Source organism: Pan troglodytes, chromosome 11, assembly GCF_028858775.2.
Source record: "Pan troglodytes isolate AG18354 chromosome 11, NHGRI_mPanTro3-v2.0_pri, whole genome shotgun sequence".
NCBI classification, from domain to species: domain Eukaryota; kingdom Metazoa; phylum Chordata; class Mammalia; order Primates; family Hominidae; genus Pan; species Pan troglodytes.
In genome coordinates, this window is record NC_072409.2 from 60,626,337 (window position 1) to 60,650,584 (window position 24,248).

At 42.0% G+C, this 24,248-nt stretch overlaps 1 protein-coding gene across 7 annotated transcripts in view; it reads left to right on the forward strand.

The window, feature by feature from the left end:
• Positions 1 to 24,248, forward strand: part of MAMDC2 (MAM domain containing 2) — a 175,575-nt gene that overhangs the window by 70,984 nt on the left and 80,343 nt on the right. For all 7 annotated transcript variants that reach the window (XM_520065.6, XM_016960941.4, XM_016960939.3 and 4 more), the window contains exons 6-7: positions 11,408 to 11,664; positions 16,764 to 16,857. In XM_520065.6, the coding sequence (XP_520065.2) occupies positions 11,408 to 11,664; positions 16,764 to 16,857 (351 nt within the window). The remainder of the gene's footprint in view (positions 1 to 11,407; positions 11,665 to 16,763; positions 16,858 to 24,248) is intronic.

Genomic DNA, 24,248 nt, shown 5'->3' on the forward strand with positions numbered 1-24,248 from the left:
AAGGGATTTCTACCACAAATGGATGTTAACAAAGGGTGGTATGTGTCAAGTGCAATAAGAGTGGTCTCCTTCCTCCATCAAAAAAGAAAGGTGTTGGGAATTCAGAGACAAAAGAGGTCCCTCACTGCTTGGATGTCCTAGAAGACATGATAAAAGAAGTAAACTGTATTTCAGGGATGGGTATGATTTTGACAAAGATGAGAAAAAGCTAAGAGCAATGATACAGTGGTTGTGCTACAAGGGGTGGATGGGGGGAGAGATGTGGCTGAGAAAGCAGTGCAGGGGCAAATTCTAAAATGCCTGGAATGCCAGGAAAGAGATTTTAACTTTATTTCATTGACAATGGGAGGCCACACAGGTGTTTGGGCAGGGGAGAGACACCATCACAGCAGTGTATTTAGATGGATTAACATGACAGAGATTATTTCAATAGATGGAGAGTAAAAAGGTGGAGCAAGAGTACAGAAGAATCCCCCAGAAACTGTTTCTTCAGATGCATCTGGGGTCACTTACATAAGAAATTGAGATAAGACAAAAAAAAAAAAAAGCATGTTTATGTACTTCCTACCTTTAAAAGCAAAGCAAGGTTCAGCCCTTTTTTTTTTTTCTTTTTTGAGACAGAGTCTTGCTCTGTTGCACAGGCTGGAGTGCAGTGGTGCAATCTCAGCTCAGTGCAACCTCCACCTCCCGGGTTCAAGCAATTCTCCCTGCCTCAGCCTCCCAAGTAGCTGGGATTACAGACACCCACCACTTTGTCCAGCTAATTTTTGTATTTTTAGTAAAGACAGGGTTTCCCCATGTTGGCCAGGCTGGTCTCGAACTCCTGACCTTAGGTGATCCGCCCGCCTCGGCCTCCCAAAGTGCTGTTTAGCACTTTTGACAGTGACAAAGGATTGGAGTTTTTCTACAGATAGCCCATATTTTTACCTTATAAATAAGTGGCCCATCCTCATTTGGGGCCCTTTGTAGGAACCACACTATAAATAAGTGCTCTGTGTAGAGTGAATGATAACCAGTCATGGCAAAGTAATCCATGAATCTGCATGAGTATTTTAAAAGACAGTTGGGTTAACTCAAAATAACAAAATGTCACCAACTCTGGAGAGCTTTATGTAAATGAGTAAAGCAACTAACAATCTCTTGGGGTTTCAGGAAAGAAAAGCCAGATGACTTTTTCTTCATGTGTGACAATAGGCTAGTTTTGAGATTGTTTTTCTGTCATATCTTAAGAATCTAATACAAGGAACAGAAAGGATCTTGAAAGGCTGATGCATCAAAATGACGATTATTTCTTGTGTCATTATCACAGTTGCACAGAGAGGCAAATTTAACAACAGGGAAGTGTTAAAGAACTTTTCCCAAATCATTTAAAAATTCGTTCCAAAGTCAAACCCTGTGGGTAACCAATGTTATGATTCAGTGATTATTCAGTGTTTCATTTTTCATCCTCGATGGCAAGAGGCAGCTGGCTGGGGAGAACATATATTTCTTGGAAGAGGCAACAGAGCAGTGGACTAGTGTCAAATCATCCATTTGCTTGTGTTACCTGAGTGCAATTCATCCTTTGAAGAGTGTAATTCTCCTAGTCCTTCCTCATGCCCATCTGAATCATAGAATATTCTGACTATATTTGTGTCCCTAGGGATAGAGAAAGAGCCCCAGGCTAGGAGTCCAAATACTTGTGCTCCAGGCCCAGTTATCAGAGTACTTTATTACCTTGACTAAACCCTTAACTTCTTAGTGTCTCCATTGATGCATCTGCAAATGAGCAATTTGAATTCAATGATCTCTAAGATGCATTTGAGTTCCAATATTTTACTTTTCTCTCCTTGCCTAATGCTATTTACCAAAATCTCCAAGTTCACCATTCAGTGAGATCTATTTCAAAATGGCTTGAGTCCCTCCTGGATACTTATAAGCACATAGCATTTGGCATTAGAAAAAAAAAAAAAAAAAAAAGAGGACTAAAGGGACCAAGGGGTGAGAAAAAGAGGCCCTGGATTTTCTAATGTCTTGACCAGAAGGGTCAAGACGTAAGCATAGTGGTGTGGTCATCCTTGAGAAGCACTAAGACTTGCTGGTAGGGTGCTGTCACCCCTGACATAAGTACTTGCCTCTCTTCCCTCTTCCCCTCCCATCTCCCTTTCTCTATTTTCCCATTCTTCCTCTTCTTCCTTGGCTATTCTAGAATACTTCCCCAAGGCAGGCAGCTTTTCCTACTAGCATTGCTTAGTCCCCATATGTCAATACTGTGGGCTGAAAAAGAAGCTGACCTGAGGGCTGAAGGGAGGAAGTCTAAGAAGACTACGCACCTTCCAGCCATCCAGGGGATTATATAGTAAGTCCAGTCAGAGCCTCAACACCAGAATGACGCTTCTTCATTGATCATTATTCATTCCTTCACTCATTCAACAAACACATAATAAGCACTTTTTACATGTATTTATATTTACATTCTTGCATACCCTGGTGACATAAAAAAAGTCATTCTGGATAGAGAAAATATGGCACATATACACCATGGAATACTATGCAGCTATAAAGAAGGATGAGTTCATGTCCTTTGCAGGGACATGGATGAAACTGGAAACCATCATTCTCAGCAAACTGACACAGGAACAGAAAAACACCACACATCCTCACTCATAAGTGGGAGCTGAACAATGAGAACACATGGACACAGGGAAGGAAACATCACACACCAGGGTCTGTCAGGGGGTGGAGATAGCATTAGAAGAAATACCTAATGTAGATGACGGGTTGATGGGTGCAGCAAACCACCATGGCACATGTGTATCTATGTAACAAATCTGCACAGTCTGCACATGTATCCCAGAATTTAAAGTATAATTTTTAAAAAATGATGCTTTAAAAAAAAAAACAGTCATTAACCTCAAAGAGTTTACAGGAACCAACTTTTCCCAAAATGTCCTTCCCTATAATACCAGTTTTTAGTAAACTAATCCTTGTATGGGACACAAAGGTGATATGTGGTCAAATAAACTGGGGAAACTCTGCATTAAAGAAAGCTAAACAGATTTCTTTGTTTCAGGATTTCTCACCACCTGTAATATAGTTCTGTGCTCATGTACATTATGGCATTTCTCAGATTATCTGAATACCAAAATGCTACATAAACTTGCAAGCATGCACAGTAATGTATGACTAATAGAGGTATGAAATAAATGATATGAAACCACAGACAAAAGATTACCTTGGTTTTGGGGTACAGAGAAGGCCCTCTTAAGGAAGTAATAGTAGAACTGGAATTTGGCCAGATGCATAAGGGGGAGACAAATGTAGCATGTGCAAAAGTGTAGAGGCATGAGAGTGGATGGTTTATTTTATATTTGGAGAGCATTTGAGAATCCCAAGGTATGTGATCGTGGCAGAGGAACCCCTGAGTTCCAGGCTACATTCCTACTTATGATTAGCAAGAAGCCTGACTGCCTGCATTCCACTCTTTCCTGCTATTTCACTCCAAGTTCTCTTCAACCTTTGGACTAATATTTTGTCCATTCATTAGCCAACATCCCCACTCAACATACACACACACACACACACACACACACACACACACACACACACACACACACACACACACAGTCCTCATGCCTGGAGTCCTCTGTAAGTCTTTCCCCTATAGAAGATAGGGCCAAAAATGATGAGTTCAAAAGACTCTAAAATATTTTATTTGAAAAGCTCTGCCCATAGGACTCAAAGATTTGATCCATATCATTCTTTAAAACAAAACAAAATAAACCCTCCAATGCTCTAAAAAGGAAAGAGGTTCCCTCTCTTATCATATTTGCTTTCTACCGCATATATTGATTTCCCCGGAGTTCTATCAATTTGGGTGGCAAAGTAAAGATTAAATGGTTCAGATGTCTGCCCACAACAGCAGATTTTGCTCTATGTGAGTTCATCTTGTGTTCATTCATATACCGGACGCAGCTTTTGCCTTTGCTTTCAGGTAAAAACTGGAGAAACAGCACGTAGAAGGGAAGCTCATTGTCTACTTAGGAATTTCAGAACTGCAGAGAAGGTTGAGGGAAGTCTTCCCAGGAGAGTGCTAGTCTTTGTGTTGTAGAAAAGCAAAGAGTGAATGTAATTTCTGAAAACTACAATGTGATATGAGTTTTCCTTCATTTCCTTGTATGTTCCTAACAATCTGCCCCAAACATTGAGTCAAGGTTTTTAATGAGCATTGTTCCCCCAAATTATTGTCTGATGATGGAAATGACTAAAATAATGCAGTAGGAATTGTGATGGGACATCTTTGGAATACTGGAGGGGATGTGATTTTTATCCTGTATTTTCTTAATTCTGATTCATCACATATGGGTTTCTTTATTCATATTTTATGAAGTGAAACAAAATCTTTCAGGAGGTAACCTACTGACAGCTCAGATCATTACTGTTTTCTACATACCTTAGCAAAAAAAAAAAAAAAAAAAAAGACGATTGCTGGAAAAATAATGAGGGATGCATCTCTTTGCTAAGATTTAAAAAACCAAGCCTGCTTGTGGTGCTATTCTGGAAGAAGCTGGACAAGGTTTCAAAATCTAAAATAAGGTTAGAGGTATTTAATTCCATCAAACATCATGAGATGGTTGGATCATCTCTCCATGACTCGTGACACTCTTTTCTCATTTCAGTTTGGAATGAGCAAGAGTCATTTTAACAGGACTTATTTATTTACTCTCTGCATTGATCCATTTGGTGCGTGGTGTAAGTACTCGGTAGGGAAGCAGCTTTCTTAATTTTCTTACCATTTTCTTTGTGCAAGGTCTGCTGGATTTCCTTTCTCTGCCCTTGGATGACTTACTGTGGCTTTCCAGTTACTTTCAGGTATTAATAAACACCTTCATTTTCAAGGATTAGATGCAGTCAAGTCACAACTGCAATGTCTCATCTAGTTCAGATCTTCCCAGAGACTGGGCCACACAACAGCAGTAGAGAGAAAGGTTTGTGCTTTGTCTCTTCATACTTCACCTTTTTCTTCCCTACTTCTTCTCCCTCTTACTGTACTGCTTCTGGCTGCTTCAGAGTTGGGAGGCAATGGGCAGGGTGGGGATGGAACAGAAAGGCAAAGGCTAGGGACAAAAGGTTTCACTTGCCTCTTGCTATTTAATCTAGAGTTGATGACCTTCATACAGCACATGGCCAAATTCTGGCATTCCTGTCATGGCCAATGGGGGATCCCACTTTAGTGTTGACAGACAGGGATGAGCAACTCTCTGGCTGACCATCTGTGAATCCTGCTTAGCTCATATAAGTCACGGTATGCCCTACCAGCTCCCTTCTAATGGAATTACCGCACTGGTAGGCAGTTCTCTTGAGAAGAGTCCTTTTAAGGTACTGTAGCCCAGCTGCCTTCTAAATTGCCCCTTCAAACTCTGGAAGTGCATTTCACTGGCAACAAACTCCTTTTTCTCTACTCTTCCCCTACGGGTCCCTATAGTCAGTTTTTTGCCTTTAGATGTATGCACCAGTGCCAGGCTCCATCTCTGCATCACACACACACACTCCAGTATCACTGATCAAGCTTTTTCAAGAACTCTGATCACCTTCATCTCAAGGTCCAGAGCAACTGCAGAGCTCAGAAATTTCTGCTCAAAAGGGAGGGGATGAGGTTACATGGCAGTTTCCTTCCTCTACCTCTTCCATGAGTGGTTCGCTTAAGCCCCCTCCTTTAGATCAAGGTAAGAAAAGGGAAGCAATCCCCTTGCCTTCCCTGGAGAGGTCAAAAGGAAACACATAGCAGGGCAGCTCTAAGCCAACTCTTTATAGAAACCCCATCTCCAATCTCTCTGATTCATCTCGAGCCTTCTCATATGCACAGGCTACAAGGGAGAGATGGGCTAACACTTGTAGAGCTGGGGTAGGTGCCAGGGGCTGCCACTTAGCATATTGACAGTCTAGCACCACTCTTTAGAAAATAGAGGTTGTTGTCACTTATTGTTTGGGGCTTTGAGGTCTTAGCACAGATAGGAGAAGTCTCACGTAATATTCATTCATGCTTACGTCATCCTTGAAAGCTGTATAAAAAGACTAGAGTCTGACTTTATCATAGTAAGGGCCACCAAAACCCTTACAACTAAAGGCTTGTGAAGATAACTGTCAGACTCATAGGGTGGAAAAACACGCATCATAACTCATTATCTTTGGGTGCTGTCTGCTCACCATGGCAGCAGACCAGTGGGTATTTCCCTCTGGCATACATCTCTTCAGACCAGGTTGTCTGCCCTACTGGGTAGACAGCTTGTCCAGACAACCAGCAACACTGGAGCAGACAACACAACTGGAGTGCAAATGTGGCCAGCAGGGCGCATCACAGCTGAGTCAGAGGATGCCTCTGGCACCGCGGCCAAGCCAAGGGCAGTCTTGGGGGAATGCTGGTGAGCCAGACTGCTTGAAAATAAACATTCAGGAACCGCCTTTAAAGTTCTTTCCCTAATGCAAGGGGAAATGGCTGACTACCAGGGGCCACTGGTTCCACATGAAAAGTTCAGCTAATACAGAGGGCTGCTGCAAGAAAGGAACAGACGGCCTCTTCAGGAGCAAGTGTGCATACACCAGCACTGCATGCTCCATCCCAGAAGGGGCCTGAGCACTGGCAGCATGACTGAGAACTGTGATCTTTCTTTCAACTGAATTTGAATTTTTTTTTTGCCTAGAAACCTCGGGCTCTTTGTGTATAATCCAGAATTAGGTAATAATAGATTGATTTTCACTCTGTGTATGGCAAAGCAGAACAGATTGTAGAGGAGTGGCAATAAGCTTCTCAATTTTAATCTTATGGGGGAACCCATTTCCCCCATATAACCTCTTTCATTTTCAGTTCAAGTTGTAATACTTTAGAATCTCTGTGGCCTGCAGGGTCTCCAGTGATTTGGCAGATTAAAGGATTCTGTCTACTTAAAGTCCATCTATACCTAGTTTCACCCTACTTGAATCTTAAAGATCTGACAAAGAAAAAAAAAAAAGCCTTTTCCAGAGGTTCTGGAAGCTCTAGAGCCCTATGCCAGATAGGATTGTTGGGTTCATTGAACTAGGCAGGAAGATTCTCCTAATATCAGACACTGGACAAAATTTTCCAAGAACTCCAGGCTACCATCATTGTTTTTAGAAAGGAGAATACAATGGCACCTGCAGCCACCTACCCATTGACTCCTCTTCCTCAGAACAGATTGTATCTGATGACACACTCAGCCTGGTTTGGCTGTCATTCCTCCAGCCTCTTCTCCTGGGGCAGACACCCGAATGACAATTTCTGAATCACCCCTAACAGTTCAACTGAGATAGTAAACTCATGATGAGCTACCTTTTGTTCCCCAATGAGAAGCTTAATGTTGCTCAAATTGTCAGTAAATAGAACCCAGCTTTGGCAACAAATGAATGATGGAAAGAAAAAGGGTACAAGAGCATGTGGTCTAGTCTGGTGGTTCTGTATGAGACTTAGTGTCAGCAGTCTTGGTCTTATTCCCAGCAGCCTCTCTGACTCACTTTGGGCAGATCGTGTTGTGTTTTCTGGATGCTTTTTGGATCAGAAATGTGATTGTGGTTCACTTGGCCTAGCATCCTGAGCACAAGTTGCTAGTGAGGCACTTTGGCTGCAAATGCACAAAATATTGTCCACACAGCAGGTGAGTTACTACCCTTTAAAGACAACTCTCAGATGTCTGTCATCTGCAAGGAAGATGAATTTACAACAAGGCTGGCTGTGGAAGCTGACAGTAAGCTGGGACTAGGTGGGAAAGAGATTTCCTGGGAGAGATGGCTATGAAGGCTCTGAGGAGAAAGGAGCCAGAGTAGCTGGGGACAGGCCCAGTGTCCTTATTGGGCACAGCAGCCATAGTGCCTAGGAGCCATGGCATTTTTAGGGGTCCATGACAATATTTTAATTTTATTTATTTGAAAATTGGAAGGGTAAAATGAATATAATAATTTCTAGCCTACATCATATACCTCTTTATGCCAATGTAGTAATAAACTAAAATGTTAAGTTTATTTTATTTATTTTTATTTTTTTTAATGGAGGAATGAGCCCACAAAAGTCATAAAGATGCCCTGGGTAGGGAAAACTTTCAGCTCAGGACGCAAACCTGACCCCTGAGGAAGAGGAGAACCTGGGCCGATGGGAGCTGCTGAAGGGCCCCATGGCAGACAGAATGGCCTGCCCCTCTGCTATGCTTGGTCACTGCCTGGGAGCAGCCCAGAGTGGTGTGGTCTTGGTACAAACTCTCCTGCAGGTCCAAAGGTGAGGTGGCTGGAGACCCAGTCAATGATGGTTCCTTCAGCAAGTTCTCTTAAAGGGGATCTCTGTGGCCCCTGCAATTAGGTATCCAGGAAACAAAGTATTACACATACATTATAATACAAAGAATTGTAGCTCTCCTCCACTCAGTTCTCCCTGCTCATATCTCACAAAAAGATTCTGTTTCATTGGTAAGTCATGTTACAAAGGGCAATGAAGACTTCATCTCTGTCTTTGATATTCACATGAGTTCTTAGAGAACAGAAGCAGATTACAGAAGCTAACTGGTCATAGGCATTCTCCGCTACTAGAATGTTCTCGTCAAGGCTGGCTGGCCACCAGGAGTGCTTTAGAGGGTTTCCAAGCTTGGGATATGGAGGAGTGACCTTCCCTCCATATCAGAGATTCTTTGATTCTATCTAGTCTGTCATTCCGATTCTTCCTTTAAAATTCCTGCCCAGAGGTGGCGAAGTGGAGCCTACAGTGGTTTCCAGCCTGCAGATATGTTTATTTGGCGCATACAAAGTTTAAAAAAATATGGTGGGGAGTGTTAGGCGTTGAATTGTGCACAGTCAAAATTCAAATGTTGAAGTCCTAACCCCCAGGACTTAGAATGTGACCTTGCTTGGACATAGATGGGTGCAGAGGTCATTAGGTAAGATGAGGTCATGCTGGAGTAGGGTGGGCCTCCAATCCAATATGACCGCAGTCCTGATTAAAAGGGGAACTTTGGGCACAGAGAGAAATGTACACAGGGAGAATGCCATGTAAAGATAAAGGCAGAGGCCTTCAAGCCAAGGAATGCCAAAGATTGCCAGCACACCACCAGAAGCCGGGAGAGAGGCCCAGAACAAATCCTTCCCTCACGGCCCTGAGAAGGAACAATCCCTGCTGACACCTTGATCCTTGACTTCTGGACTCCAGAACTGTGAGGCAATACATGTGTGCTGCTGAAGCCTCCCACTTTGCAGTATTTTGTGACAGCAGCCCTAGCAAACCACACAGGAAGCATCCCTTAAAAATGGATAGATTTGCCGTGAAAACCTGAATTCCAGGCTAGGATGGGGAAAGCCTGCAGCATGGGGCTGGGTGCTGGGCATCCGCTGCAGTAGACCCTGCTCTCTCAGGGAGGCTGGAGAACATGGGGGTGAGGGGCCAGGCTTCTCACCCCAAGCCGGTTATTGCCGCATAAGAATATGGGCCCAGGACTATCAGATGTTTTTATTTTTCCAGATAAGCTTGATTTCTGTTTCTCGATGTGGGAGAAATATGATTTCAAATGCTGGCTACTAATTTACCACTCTCTATTTTCTCCCTGACTCAATCAACTTCACTCATACACTTAATCTGGCTGCCTCCTCTGAGAAGTTGAGTTTGTAATCTCTGTTTATTCACTGTTGTGTGGTTTGGCAAAACGATAAGGTAAACTATATTCAAAGAAGATTATTCAGGGTATTCAGGATGTTGAACAATTTGCCACCAGGAGAAAGTGAGCTTTGACCTGTCCATTTTTCCCTTCTGCCATGTTGAGATGAGGACCTTTCTGAGACCATGTCTGTACATTAAATAACCATGTGTTGAGAGCCCACCACATACCGGGCTATGTACTAGATACACAGTAAATGTCCAGTGTATAAATGCATATGCTCCTCCTAATATTTGTTTCTGCTCTGCTCTTCATAATGGAGAAAAGGTATTCTTTATTTCCTTATTTTATTTTTTGGAGACAGGGTCTTGCTTATCACCCAGGCTGGAGTACAGTGGTGTGATCATAGCTTACTGCAACCTTGAACTCATAGGCTCAAGTGATTCTCCTGCCTCAGCCTCCCTAATAGCTAAGACCAGAGGTGCATGCTACCATGCCCAGCTAATTTTAAGAAAGCTTTTCTGTAGAGACAGGGGTCTCACTATGTTGCTCAGGCTGGTCTCAAGTTCCTGGCCTCAAGCAATGCTCCCGCCTCAGCCTCCCAAAGTGTTGGGATTACAGGCATGAGTCACTGCACCTGGCCAGGAATTCTTATTAACCAGAAATTATGTCACGGAAATGAAGATATTAAGCTGTAATTATTCTGAGCTTGTAAACAGAAAGGGCATTCTGTTGAAGCTGCATTGAATAGCACTTCTTTGTCATCACTCAAATGAATTCATAAAAAATTGCTAACAATGATAGCTTACCCTTTATACAAAACAGGCTATAGGGCAAGCATGGTTCTAGAATTGTGAATGGCATTGTAATTGTTAGACAGCTACAATGTACCAGGCACACGCTAAGCACTTTACATACATGACTCCATGTAATATTCATTGCCTCTATGAGGAAAGTATTTGATTGTCATTCTAGAGATCAGGAAATTGAGACCCAGACATACTCAGAAACTTGTTGAAGGTCACAGGGCTAGTAAGAAGTGGAGCAGGATTCAACCTCAGTTCTCTTCAATGCTAAGTCAAGGCTGTCTCCATTCTGCCACATGGTTTCTGTGTTTCACCAAGATGCCCCTAATGGAGGCCAGCCTCTGGGTCCAGAGCCCACAAAGACCTCCCAAGAGTGGTACCACACATTCACTCCTCCAAATTTCAGTGTCGATTGACTTGCATGCTATTAACAACACACAAATTGCCATATAGTTGGAATTCAAAATCTTAGTTGCACTCAAAAAACACATGGTGACATCTTGCATTAATTGTAAACATGTGCAGGAGGGTCTCTCCATGCCCTTTTAAGAATAGATGGTAAGCTTTGTGTGCTCTTCAGTCTTATGACTCAAATAAGGATTGCGAGGGAGTGGCTTCTCGGGTAATGTTCTATTTCTCTCCATGGGTGTGTTCAGCTTGTGAAAACTTAAGCACCTGACAGATGACACATCTACCTTTCTCTATGTACATTTTACTTGAATCAAAAGTAAGGAAAGTAAAAGGAATGGTCTCATCCTGTATTTAGCAGAGTGCAATGAACCCCATGGACCCATCTCTCAGCTGCAACATTTCTCCATCCACTCATGGCCAAACCTCTGTCAGCTGTAACTCATCCACTTCCTCCTCACCATTCCCGCTGGATTATTTAGAATGCAGAATCACACCATTTCGCCTGGACCTTTTCCCCTCCCCCACCCCCAACTCTTAACACTGTGCTCTGTCTGTGATTTTCAGGCCACTACATGTACGTGGACTCAGTTTATGTGAAGCACTTCCAGGAGGTGGCACAGCTCATCTCCCCGTTGACCACGGCCCCCATGGCTGGCTGCCTGTCATTTTATTACCAGATCCAGCAGGGGAATGACAATGTCTTTTCCCTTTACACTCGGGATGTGGCTGGCCTTTACGAGGAAATCTGGAAAGCAGACAGGCCAGGGAATGCTGCCTGGAACCTTGCGGAGGTCGAGTTCAATGCTCCTTACCCCATGGAGGTAGGTGTACTGGTGCGCACCAGCTGTGCACTGGCACTCTGCAGACATGACACACAGGGCTGGAGATGGAGAGGCTGTGCAGCCTCACACTCAGTCTGTCTTTTCTGCTGTGCCTCAACCGTACTCTTTCTCATCCTCAGCCCCTCTCCTGCTCTCCCTTCCTCTGTGTCCCCTTTGCCTGCCTCCTTTATCACCTTCATTTCCTAGCAAGAGTCATTTTTATGAGAACAAATATGGCTAAAGCCAGTTAACCAACTAGACTTCTTGGCGACCCTCTCCTTCTGAACCTTGCACTGTGGTCACAGAGGGTTCAAAAGAGGAGATCAGAACCCTCCAAGTAAAACTCAGTCTTGAGCTACCCTTCCTGAGAGCAGTTTTGAAGGTTTTCCTTACTTGAGTGAACTGTTTTGTTTTTTGTTTTTGTTTTTTTTTTTTTTAGAAAAAGTGACTCATTTCTTTTTTTGCAGCATAAATAATGTCGTAAAATCAGAAATAAACTTGCTATTATGGCCCTAGTTTGAAAGAAGGCTTGATGCCTTCATTTTAAAACTTTTTCCAGTTATATAAGTGACGTGTTCAATGCAGAAGAATTAGAAAATTCAGAGAAATGAAATGAATTAAAATGCCCTCAGCCAACTTCACAAAGGGGAGGACTACTAACATTAAAGTTCTACTATCTTTTCGACCTTTTTCTAAGCCCATACATGAACACATGTCTGTATCTATGTATGTATTTCAGAAGCTACAAGTACTTTCAGTACTGACTATCCAGCCAAGTAGATAAAATTATCTCCGTATTTACAGACAAGAAGGAAGAAAACAGAATGTCCAAGAAATTGGACATTTTTTTCTAGGTCACACAGCTGGTGAATGCCAGAGAACTCAGTAACTAAGTTCGTGGACTAAAATCTGACCGAAAGCTGAGGAAGGAGGCCCAGCTCTGTCTGAGGACCCCTTAGGACCTCTAGAATCAGTGGGTGCAGCAATATGGTTGCTATAAGATTGCTATAAAGATTTGGAGCTATAAGTAGAGTCTTGGTTACCCCAAGTTATTAATATACTCCACTTTTCACTTTGTGCTTTTTGCAATATCTTCTCCAGTTCCCTTTAAAGTGCCAGAGAAACAGATTATTCCTCTGGATGGGTTTCGGTGGTGCCATCTGCTAGCCTGATGTAGAGCTGCAGAGAACAGGGTTAGGTCTTAGTTTCTGATGTGTTTCATCTACTGATGGCGTGCCTGCCTCTCCCCACACCCCCTTCCTATTTACCTCCCCACCTCCCCCCGCAAAAAAAAAACACTCTAGAGAGAGCACAGTGTCTCTTGCAGAATGTGTGCTATTTCCTATCCCAAAGTCCAACCAGGTCTCGATTTGTTCTTGCAGCCCAGTGGAAAATTTTCTGTGAGTTTGGGTTACGAGGAGGAAAAGAAATGCATGTACTGCTTCAAAAGTTTCCCGTCAAAGTCAGATGAGTCCCACACACACACTGACAGCGTTCTCTTTACCAACTCCTTCCATCCAACCATAAACTCCTTGGGCAACATTTGTCTGAATCAAATGTTGCTGAATTTTTAAAAATCAATACTTGAAAAGTTACAACTCTGGACACTACTAAACCTCAATACACATCCTTTGGGTCAACACATGTGATTTTGCTCTACTAGTCTGAACTATTCACTGGTGTTATTTGCTCTCACTCATCAGGAAAAGAAAGTTGTCCTGAAGAAATCAGTGAGTTTAATGTCATCACATTCTCAAGTGAATTTTGAGAAGGAAAACAAACATTGGAGACTGTCTGAACAAGAGAACACATTGGCACAGAGGCTGTGATTAGCAAATGCTGATCAGGAATAGCATTCTTTCCCCACCGGCTCAGTGTAAATTTTGCCATTCACTTTCTTTACCAGCTAGTGCCTTGAGAGCTAAATGTCATGGACCTGTGTTAAGTTTGTAATGTTAATTTGCCCCTTCTCATAAGTCCACATCTTTTCCTTCTTTCATAGCCCTTCCCCCTTGGCAAAGACAAACTTCTAGGCTTCCCCGTGGATTTTGGAGAGTTTAGGTACCAGGTCCTTATGGGACCATTACTGTTAAGGTGAAAGGTACTTTAAGAACTATTTTGTCCAAACTCTTTTTCTTTTCAAAAAATGAAGAAACCGAGGGCTGGAGAAGAATGGGCCTGCTCAAGCTAATTAGTGGCTAGCTAGGCTGGACCCTGAATAGAAGTTCAAGAGGGAGTCAACCTGCAGAAAAAAAAAATTATTTTTGAAACAGGGTCTCACTCTGTCACCCAGGCTGGAGTGCAGTGGAGTGATCTTGGCTCACTGCAATCTCTGCCTCCCAGGTTCAAGCAGTCCTCTCACCTCAGCCTCCCAAGTAGTTGGGACTACAGGCATGTGCCACCACACCCAGCTAATTTTTGTATTTTTTGTAAAGATGAGGTTTCGCCATGTTGCCCAGGCTGGTCTCAAACTCCTGAGCTCAAATGATCCACCCACCTCAGCCTCTCAAAGTGCTGGAATTACAGGCATGAACCACTGTGGCCAACCAACCTTCAGAAAAAGATAGAAAATTAGTTCAGAGCTTGTTATGTGCCTGACTCTGTGCTCGGATATTTGTATACATTATCTCATTTAATCTCCTCAACAGTCCTACAAGACAGGTGTTTTATAGATAAGAAAACTGAGACCCTGGGAGGTTAACTGATTGATATGGTTTGGCTGTGGCCCCACCAAAATCTCATCTTGAATTCCCACGTGTTGTAGGAGGGACCCAGTGGGAGGTAATTAAATTATGGGGGCAGTTCTTTCTCATGCCTTTCTCGTGATAGTGAATAAGTCTCATAAGATCTGACAGTTTTATAAGGATGAGTTTCCCTGCACAAGCTCTCTTCTCTTCTCTTTGCCTGCTTCCATCCACATAAGATGTGACTTGCTCCTCTTTGCCTTCTGCCATGATTGTGAGGCCTCCCCAGCCACATGGAACTGTAAGTCCATTAAACTCTTTTTCCAGTATAAATTACCCAGTCTCGGTATGTCTTTATTAGCAGCATTGAAACAGACTAATACAGTGATATATCCAGGCCCACCTAGCTAATAAGTGATGAAAATGGGATTTGAACTCTGGTCTGTCTGCTTCCAAGAAACTATTCTATTCAGAAGAAGCTGCAAACTAGAAGCCTAGAGGTCAAATCTAGTCCACAGTGGTGATCTGTCTGGCTGTGGAGTGGGGTTTTTCATTTTATTTTTGTTTTAATTTTCGAATTAATTGCCAGCATTGACAAACTCAAAGATTTCAGATAAAATCTAGAGTCAGATCCTCTTGATAATTTGCTAGATACAGAGACATTAGGCCTCGTATTTGTTTGCTAGGACTGCCCATAACAAAGTAGCACAAAACAGGTCGCTTAAGAAACAGAAATTTTGTATGTCATTGTTCTGGAGGCCAGAAGTTCATGATCAAGGTGCTGGCAGGGCTTGTTCCTTCTGAGGGCCATGAGAGAAAATCTGTCCTATGCCTCTCTCCCATTTCTGGTGGTGTGCTGGCAATCTTTGGCATTCCTTGGCTTGTAGCTCTCTGCCTTCATTTTCACATGGCATTCTGTGTGTGTGTGTGTGTGTATGTGTGTGAGAGAGTGTCTGCATCCAAATTTCTCCTTTTTATAAGGACACCAGTCGTTTAAATTAGAGGCTCACTCTACTTCAGCATGACCTCATCTTAACTAATTACATTTGCGGTGACCCTATTCCCAAATAAGGTCACATACTGAGATACTAGAGGTTGGCACTTCAACACAGGAATTGTGTGTGAGGGATGCAGGGGGACACAGGTCAACCCATAACAGGCCTGACTTCCCACATATCAGCAATTGATGAGGCTGAGTGACAGCTGCCCTTTTAGACAGGGTTTCTGTCTCTATTTCACAAGAGGCTGCACCATACCAAGCCCACTTCTGCATTTCTACTACTTGCCTGGACTTTGTAGGCACTGAAGTTTCAAGCCCTGTTCCATGCTGCGTCTTCTCAGGTTATTAACTCACACAAGAGGAATGCACACCTGGGTGGTTTTTCCAGCACAGGTGAAGGCTGTGCTGACATCTGATTCCCCCATGGTCACAGGCAGAAGGTGGTTGACTGAGCTCACAGTTAAAGTTGCTGGTAGAGAAGAAAGCAAAACTAAAGGGGTTGAAGTCACTGGCCCATGTTCTTTCTAACCATTGGAACATACCTGGACATGCTGAGATCGGGGTTCTCACCTCTGACTGTTGCATCTTTGTCCAGGCCTTGATGTAGAGTTCATATAGGAAGAAGTAAAGGAACTTAGAGGATGTTTGCTCCTGAGGGATGGCAGGGAGGTAAAAAAACAAAACAAAACAAAACAAAAAAAACAAAAAAAAAAACCTGGCCTACTTTCTTAGCTGATTTTCCTTTAATTGAAGTTCATAATGCTAATTAGTTCTGTAGTTCTAGCAGAAATGACATAGGCACTTCAGCTGACATTCAAGGAAGAGGGGCATATCCATCAATAAAAGGCAACTTTAGAGACTCTGTCTTGGTCCATTCAGGCTGCTATAACAAAATACCATAAACTAGGTAATTTATAAACAACAGAAATGTATTTCTTACAGTCCTGAAGTCTGGGAAGTCCTAGATCAAAGTATTGGCAGATCTGGCGTCCGCTGAGGGCCTGTTTCCTGGTCCATATAGCACCTACTCATTGTGTCCGCAAATTCCAGAAGGGGCAAATGAGCTCCCTTGGACCTCACTTATAAGGGTACCAATCCCATTCCAAAACCTAATCACCTCCCAAAAAGTCCCACCTTCTATTACCATTCCCTTAGGGGTTCATATGTCAACGTATGACTTTTGAGAATTTGTGAGTGTCCCACAGACACTCAGATCATAGCAGTTTCATTCTCCCAAAAAGAGACTGTAGGTTGAGGAGGGTGCTGCCCAAACTCATATTTGGAAATCTGATTCCATGAGTCCTTGTAACTTGGTTTCATCTGGTTTGATTGACATGTCATTTTAAATCATTAAGAGCACTTAAGCCAAACCGAAAATATGTGAACATGTGACAGCATGCCATTTTCCTCTGCAGGTTATTTTTGAAGTTGCTTTCAATGGTCCCAAGGGAGGTTATGTTGCCCTGGATGATATTTCATTCTCTCCTGTTCACTGCCAGAATCAGACAGGTGAGCATTCTCTATTTGTCATTGCATTTTGGGATGTTCCTGTTTCAACAGATGTTTGTGGTCAGAACTTGTTTTAATTGCTTTTAATTTTCATATCTTTCCCCTTCTCTCATCCTTAAAAAATTATTTAATCAAACGTCATTTTTCTGGAATATTACTCTCTTTTCCTCCCTCACAGAGGGAATCTAATGTTTCTGACACCATCAGCCAGTTGTCCTCTCTTAGGAAGGTTTCATCTTTCCTTTCCAGTAAAAGAAAATTAAACAATACTAACTTATTCTCACACACTCACTCCATCTTTCTCTTTAGAGGATATCTTGGGCCCATAAATGGGTGGCTGGGTAGATGGACAAAGCTCTCACAATCTACTGAATAGAATAATATATTTTAAAAACCCTTTCCAACTGTATGTATCCAAAATTTATAAATGGTCTCATGTTTAAAGACGTTAGTATTTGGTAGACATCTCTAGATAGTTTTAGCTAAATAGCATGTGCTCTTAATTAAATTACTTTCCACTTCCAGGATGAACCCTCAAATTATTTTATCATGATCAGTTTTGAGATTTCATAAATTTGATGTTTAAAATGAGAGGATTATTTTTACTCTCTGGAAAAATAGGTAAGCAAATTGATTCAAAGTGAATTAGAAAGCAAATTTTTTATAATAAGAAGGATAATATAGTAATGATAACCCAGATAAATAAAATTGACCTTACTGTTTAGTGAATTTGTTTCCTTGAGAGACCAAGGGAGACATTATGGTCACCCCACCTTATTAGTGAGCCCTTATTCTTGGTTATGTAGCATGGAAAGTAATTTATGAACTTGGCGTTTGAGGTCTTTCACTCAAGATAGAGTTGGTTTGTAATTTAATATGATTTCAGATACATTCCGCAAATCAGGGGACTAAGAAATTTTTTTTTTTTTTTGGGAAGGGGAACTGGGGGGTCTCGGTCTGTCACCCAGGCTAGAGTGCAGTGGTGCAGTCACAGCTCACCACAGCCTCAAACTCGTGGCCTCAAGTGATATTCCTGTCTCAGCCTTCTGGGCAGCTGAGACTGGCTAGTGTTTTGGTTTTTATTTTAGTAGAGATGAGGTCTCACTATGTTGTCCAGGCTGGTCTTGAACTCTTGAGCTCAAGGGATCCTCCCACTTTGTCCTCCCAAAGTGCTGGCATTACAGGTGTGAGCCACAGTTTACATGGAAAAATATTTTCAACTTGAGCTAAACTGTTACCCCGAAACTAGACAGAAATCTACTAATTTGCTGAAATTGAATACTATTTTTCCTAATTCTAATTTTTTAAAAGGTTGTAAAACAGATAGAACCAGATTAGATTTACATACTTTTTAGTGATTTAATCCAAACAATAATCAAAGATTAAAAGAGTCTCTAAATTTGACAGAACACAGAAACCAACATTGTTTTACTTCTCTACATTTGATTCCTCCCTAATCCTATCAGTTGATATTTCAATTACATTCATAGTAATTTTATAACCTCTTTATCATTATTTTTAGACAAAATCTTTTTTCTATCACTAGGCAGTGACACTGAAATTTATATTCCCTTGTTTTGTCTATGGTAGAAGAGGTGTTTATCTAATATCTGCGCTGGGCAGAGGGTGGGTGAAGAGGCAGCTGGAAGTAACCGAACCAACTGAATCACCCACAAGTAATGTTCAGAAATGCTCCTCCTTTTGAAAAAAAGAGAATTTGTGTGAGCTCTTTCCTACTACACAGGTGGTCTGTCTGGTGAAAGGAAAAGAAAGGTTCCAGCAAAACAAGGACCATGTGTTAAGAGGGCTGTTGATCCCTCAGTCTGCAAAGCACAGACTCCTTCTGTGCAGGAACTTCCGCAGATATGAGTTCTTATACAGTTCGGTTAACCAAGGCTCCATACTGATCTTCAGAACTTCCCACTATGCCAGCTTGGCTTTAAATGGTTTAATTGCATCATCGTAGTGTTATGCTCAATCCACCAGGAATGTGGATTCACATCCCTATTCTGCCACTTCCAAGCTATCTGGCATGGGTCATGTTATTTAACTTCTTTGAGACTCTTTCCACATCTATAGCAAAGACGGAAGAATCTGTTTCATAGACTTGTTGGGAAAGTTAATGAATTAATGTCTGTGAAGGCCTTAGCACAGAGTACGGTACACAGAAAATGCTTCATCATGAGACAGTATTATTTACTTTATTTTCAAAATATGACCACCCATCCCTGGAGAACAGTGGGTCAGATTGCAACTAAAGAGAACCAGCAAAGGGCACTAGGTTGACGATTGTGTCAGCTGGAGCCTGCTTTATGTCTTTCATTGAGCAGCTGTGGGCCAGATTGAGTCTTTAGAAGCTGAGCCTTTTAATTTTCATACTTCATCTTACATTTCACAAATAGTTTATGCCCTTCTGTTTCATAACAGGTGCCAACGTTTTTTCCTTAACTTGGTTAACTCCAGACTTCTTGTCTCTGCTTTTCCCAGCTGGATCTAGCATTTTCTTCCCTCATCTCCCTAATAGGCTAAGACAGGAATCATATCAACATACAAAGCATCTTGTTCCCACCATCTGGTTGCGTTTAGAGTTAATCCAGTCTCCCGGACCTGAGACCCATCTCATAGTCACAGGTACTCAACAGCAATGTCATGTGGCCCTCCAATGAACTGCCCCCCACACCCGGTGCTTCCAGAGGACCGTGAGACCATCCCCCACTTTCTTCTCCATCCCTTTGCCCCCTCACTCTCCCCCTCCACAACCACATCTGTCCCAAAGTTTAGAAGATGGGAGCAAGCCTTCCTTTTGGTCTGTAAATCTTTGAATGCCTAAGAGGTGATCCCATTCACTTCTAGAATCCTGCCATAAAGCCCAGCCTCAAACTGAGAGCTCTACTGCTCTGCCATATGCAGACCCAATCTCCTTTCTGGGCTTGGGTCCACCCCACACCCAGTGACTGGGTATATCCTAACACTCATGGGAACACCTCTCAGAGAATCACTACCTAAATCCCAATATTGGCCATTCACTGACAACACATTGCCCCAACCTCCTGTCTATTTGGAAACCCAGGCCCAATTACTGCCTAGGCTACAGCTAAGGTTGCCCCAGCCTTTCTTATCTTAAATGCCCCCAAGGGTCTCCACAGCCTAGTCGGTGACTCTGGCCCTTGTTTCCCCATTGGTCTTCAGTGTGGTGCCAGGTCCCACTGCCTCTCCTACCCAAGCCAGCTTTGAGCTGTCTCAGCCTGCTTTTGGGCTGGCACATGCTAGAGTAAAACTACCCTGCAAGGTTAGCAGTGTAGAGAACACACTGCCCCCAGTATCTATCTTTTAGTACTCTAGGGGCTGATGAGCCTTTTAGTCTGTGGGACCGATGTTGAGTTTCTCTCCGTGAACTCCATGGAGCAGAGGAAACGATGAGAAATGTTTCCAAGTACTCTCAAACTGCAACACACTCCCGCTAATTAGATTATCTTCAAAGCTTCTCATTTCTAAAAAGTCCAAATGTCAGAAAGCAAGTAATTAACTAAACCTTACATTATGATGCTTTTTGGTAAGTTGCTTAAAGGGGCTTTAGTTCTTTTTTCTTTTTTTCTTGATCATCAACAGATGCTCAGAGGCTTCCAACTGCCTCTGATTCCTCCCTATGCTTCAAATACATCATTGCACTTCCCAGCAGCTAAATTTGTGATCTGCCCTTTACTAACACCTCTGAAACAAGCTTGAAGCAAAGCCTCTGCACCCACTCAGGTCACAGACAGGCCGCTGGCCCCATCTTCAGGAATCAGACACTGTCTCAGGGTAGAAGCAGCACTCTAGGTGAAAAAGATTTAGCCCCTGAGTTATGCTTTTGAGATTTTTTTTTATCAGACCTCCTCAAGACCCCAGGAAAATCCATTTCAAATCTATTCATTAGCAAAATATTATAATCACATCATCAGAAAAATATTTTCTGTATGACTCAGTCTATCACCATGGAGAGAAGTGATCCTGGCTTACTTTTAAGCTTTTTTTGATAGGCATTATTTTTTAGTGTAGTTTTAGGTTCACAGCAAAATTGAGAGGAAGATACAGAGGTCTCTCATAGTCCCTGTGCCTTCATATACATCACTGTCCCCAGAGTCCATAGTTTAGATTAAGGTTCACTCGTGGTATTGTATACTGTATGGATTTGGACAAATGTATAATGACATGTATCCACCATTGTAGTATCATACATTTTCGATGCCCTAAAAACCCCCTCTATATCCAGGCCAGGCATGGTAGTGCACACCTGTAATCCCAGCACTTTGGGAGGCAAAGGAGGGTGGATTGCTTGAGCCCAGGAGTTGTAGACAAGCCTGGGCAACATGGTGAAACACTGTCTCTACAAAAAATACAAAAATTAGCCAGGCATGGTGGTGCATGCCTATGGTCCCAGCTTCTTAGGAGGCTAAAGAAGGAGGATAGGTTGAACCCAGGAGGCAGAGGCTACAGTGAGCCAAGATTGCACCAGTGCACTCCAGCCTGGGCCCCAAAGTGGGACCCTGTCTCAAAAACAAAAAGCAAACAAAAAACTCTCTATGTTTTGCCTATTCACCTCTCCTTCCCCCAAACCCGTGGCAATTACTGTTCTTTTTACTGTCCCCATAGTTTTGCCTTTTAAAGAATGTCACATAGTTGGAATCATAGAGTATGTAGCCTTTTCAGACTGGCTTCCTGCACTTTGTAATATGTATTTAAGTTTACTCCGTATCATTTCGCGGCTTGATAGCTCATTTCTTCTTAGCGCTGAGTGATATTTAGTTGTCTGGATGTACCACAGTTTATGTATCTACTCACCTACTGAAGGACATAGCTTGGTTGCTTTCAAGTTTTGGTGCTTATGAATAAAACTTCTGTAAACTTTCACGTTTTTATGCCACCTTCCACCCCCTCCCACACATCTAATAACTGAGTTAAGATTCTCTTGCAGTCGCCCAAGAGCACTGCTTTAAGATTCATTTCTTCTTCTCCCCTCTCTAGCTGGGACAAAGAATGAAAAAAAAGGAGGAAGGGGGAAGATTCATTCCTGATGAGGAATTCACTGACCTACTGTTTTCGTGCATGGCACTTGGCAGTGCCACCCCATTTCCTGAGTTAGACAGCCATCTGTAGATTTGGGATTTTTATTTGTTTTTTTATTACCCAGCAGCAGAGGGGTGACTAATACTGAATACTTTAATGGGGTTTCCTGTGGTCTCAAATATCCATGGGAGAATGTCAAAGGATCCTTGTTCATGTAACATCTTGTTCATTTTTCACAGACTTTATCTTCAGGGCTTAAAGATATACCCTGGTGCTGACAGAATCAGGCAGACCAGGGTGTGGGCTAATCTACCCATCTTAGAGCATTGAGAATTCTCTTCATTTCCTCTTCTCCAGTCTGGCTTATCTGGGTTTGCTCCTGGTGCACTTCCTAGGGCATATCCCCTGAGATACAATCAGGTTCTAGTTATATAGGAACACTTTTTACCTAATTTTTTTTTTGTAATGTGTTGTTAATCAGTTACTTTTTAAAATTTAATTTTCTTGGAGCTCTTTAATTTTCTATCATTTCAAACTCAGACAAAATCTGCAGGAAAACTACAAAGAACTCCTATATACTTTTCACCCAGCTCTACAAATTAAGATTTTGCCATGTTTGCTTTATCTACCATTTAAGAATAGGTTGCAAACATCATGCCCCTTTACCATTAAATATTTTAGTGTGTATTTTATAATCAAACACATTCTTCAACATAACTATAGGATAATTATGGAGTTCAGGAAATTTAATACTGATACAACATTATCAACTTACTTTCGGTCCATACACCAATGTTTCCAATTGCCCCAATAACAACCTTTATAGATATCTGTTCTTCTGGACCAAGATTGAATCTTGCATCCCTGGTAGCATTTGATTGTCATGCCTCTTTCATCCACTTTAATCTGGGTCAGTTCCTCAACCCACCTGAATGTTTTCTTGCTTTGGAAATTGACAAATTGAGAATATGGTAAGTTTTTATAGTGAGCTGTTTCATCGGCTCACTGCTCCTAGAGCCCAAATGTTTCCCTAGAGATAATTTTCCAGTTATTCAACACATGTCCTCTCTCCCTAGATTGTTAGACGTGTATGTCAGCATTCAGACAAGAATCACACTTGGCTGCACCAACTGTATCCCAACTGCTACAGTCACATCCCCTCTGTTCTAAGAGGGCAATCTGAACAGCGTGATTTACAAGCCAATTGTTGATAGGATTAAAAGTTATTCTCAAAAGAGCAGAAGCATTTTATTTGTATAAATGTATGTGGTACAAATACAGTTTTGTTACAGGCATAGATTGCATAGTGTTAAGTGAGGATTTTAGGGTATCCATCCTGGCATAACATACATTGTACCCATTAAGTAATTTCTTACCTTCCATACCCCCTCCTACTCCTTCACCCTTCTAAGTCTCCACCGCCTATCATTCCACTCTCTGTATCAGTGTGTACACATTATTTAGCTCCCAGTTATGAGTGAGAGCATGTAGTATTTGTGTTTCTGTGTCTGACTTGTTTCACCTAAGATAATGACCTCCAATTCCAACCATGTTGCTGCAAAAGACATAATTTCATTGTTTTTATGGATGAATAGTATTCCAGTTTGTATGTACATATGATACTTTCTTTATTCAGTCATCCGCTGATGGGCACTGAGGTTGTTTCCTTATCTTTGCTACTGTTAATAGTGCTAAGATAAACATACAAGTGCATCATCTTTTTGATATATTGATTTCTTTGCCTTTGAGTAGATACCCAGTAATGGGATTGCTGGATCAAATGGCAGTTCTATTTTCATTTTTTTGAGAAATCTCCACACTGTTTTCCACAGTGGCTGTACTAGTTTACATTCTCACTAACATTGTATAAGAGTTCCCTTTTCTCCACATCCTCACCAACATCTGTTAATTTTTGTCTTTTTAATAATAGCCATTCTGACTAAGATGATATCGTGTAGTTTTAATTTGCATTTCTCTGCTGATTAGTGATGTTGAACATTTTTTTAATATACCTGTTGGCCATTTGTATGTCTTCTCAAAGAGCAGAAATCTTTTATGTTCCCTCCAGGCCATCTGGGGTGAGGTATTTATAGAACAGGGTAAATAATACCAGAACTCAGCAAAGTCAAAGCAATAGCAGTACCCATGACAGAACTGTGACTCTTTGACCTGCACAATTTAAACTGAGTGATGACTTTCTTCAAGCAGATCAGCTCCTACTACTGATGTCAAAGTAGACATCAGCTGTGCTTCTGACACAGAGATTGAGCAACAAAGGAAAATTGTTTCTATAAAATATATCTAAAATCTTCATCTTAGAGACAGATTGAGTCCCATAAAATCTC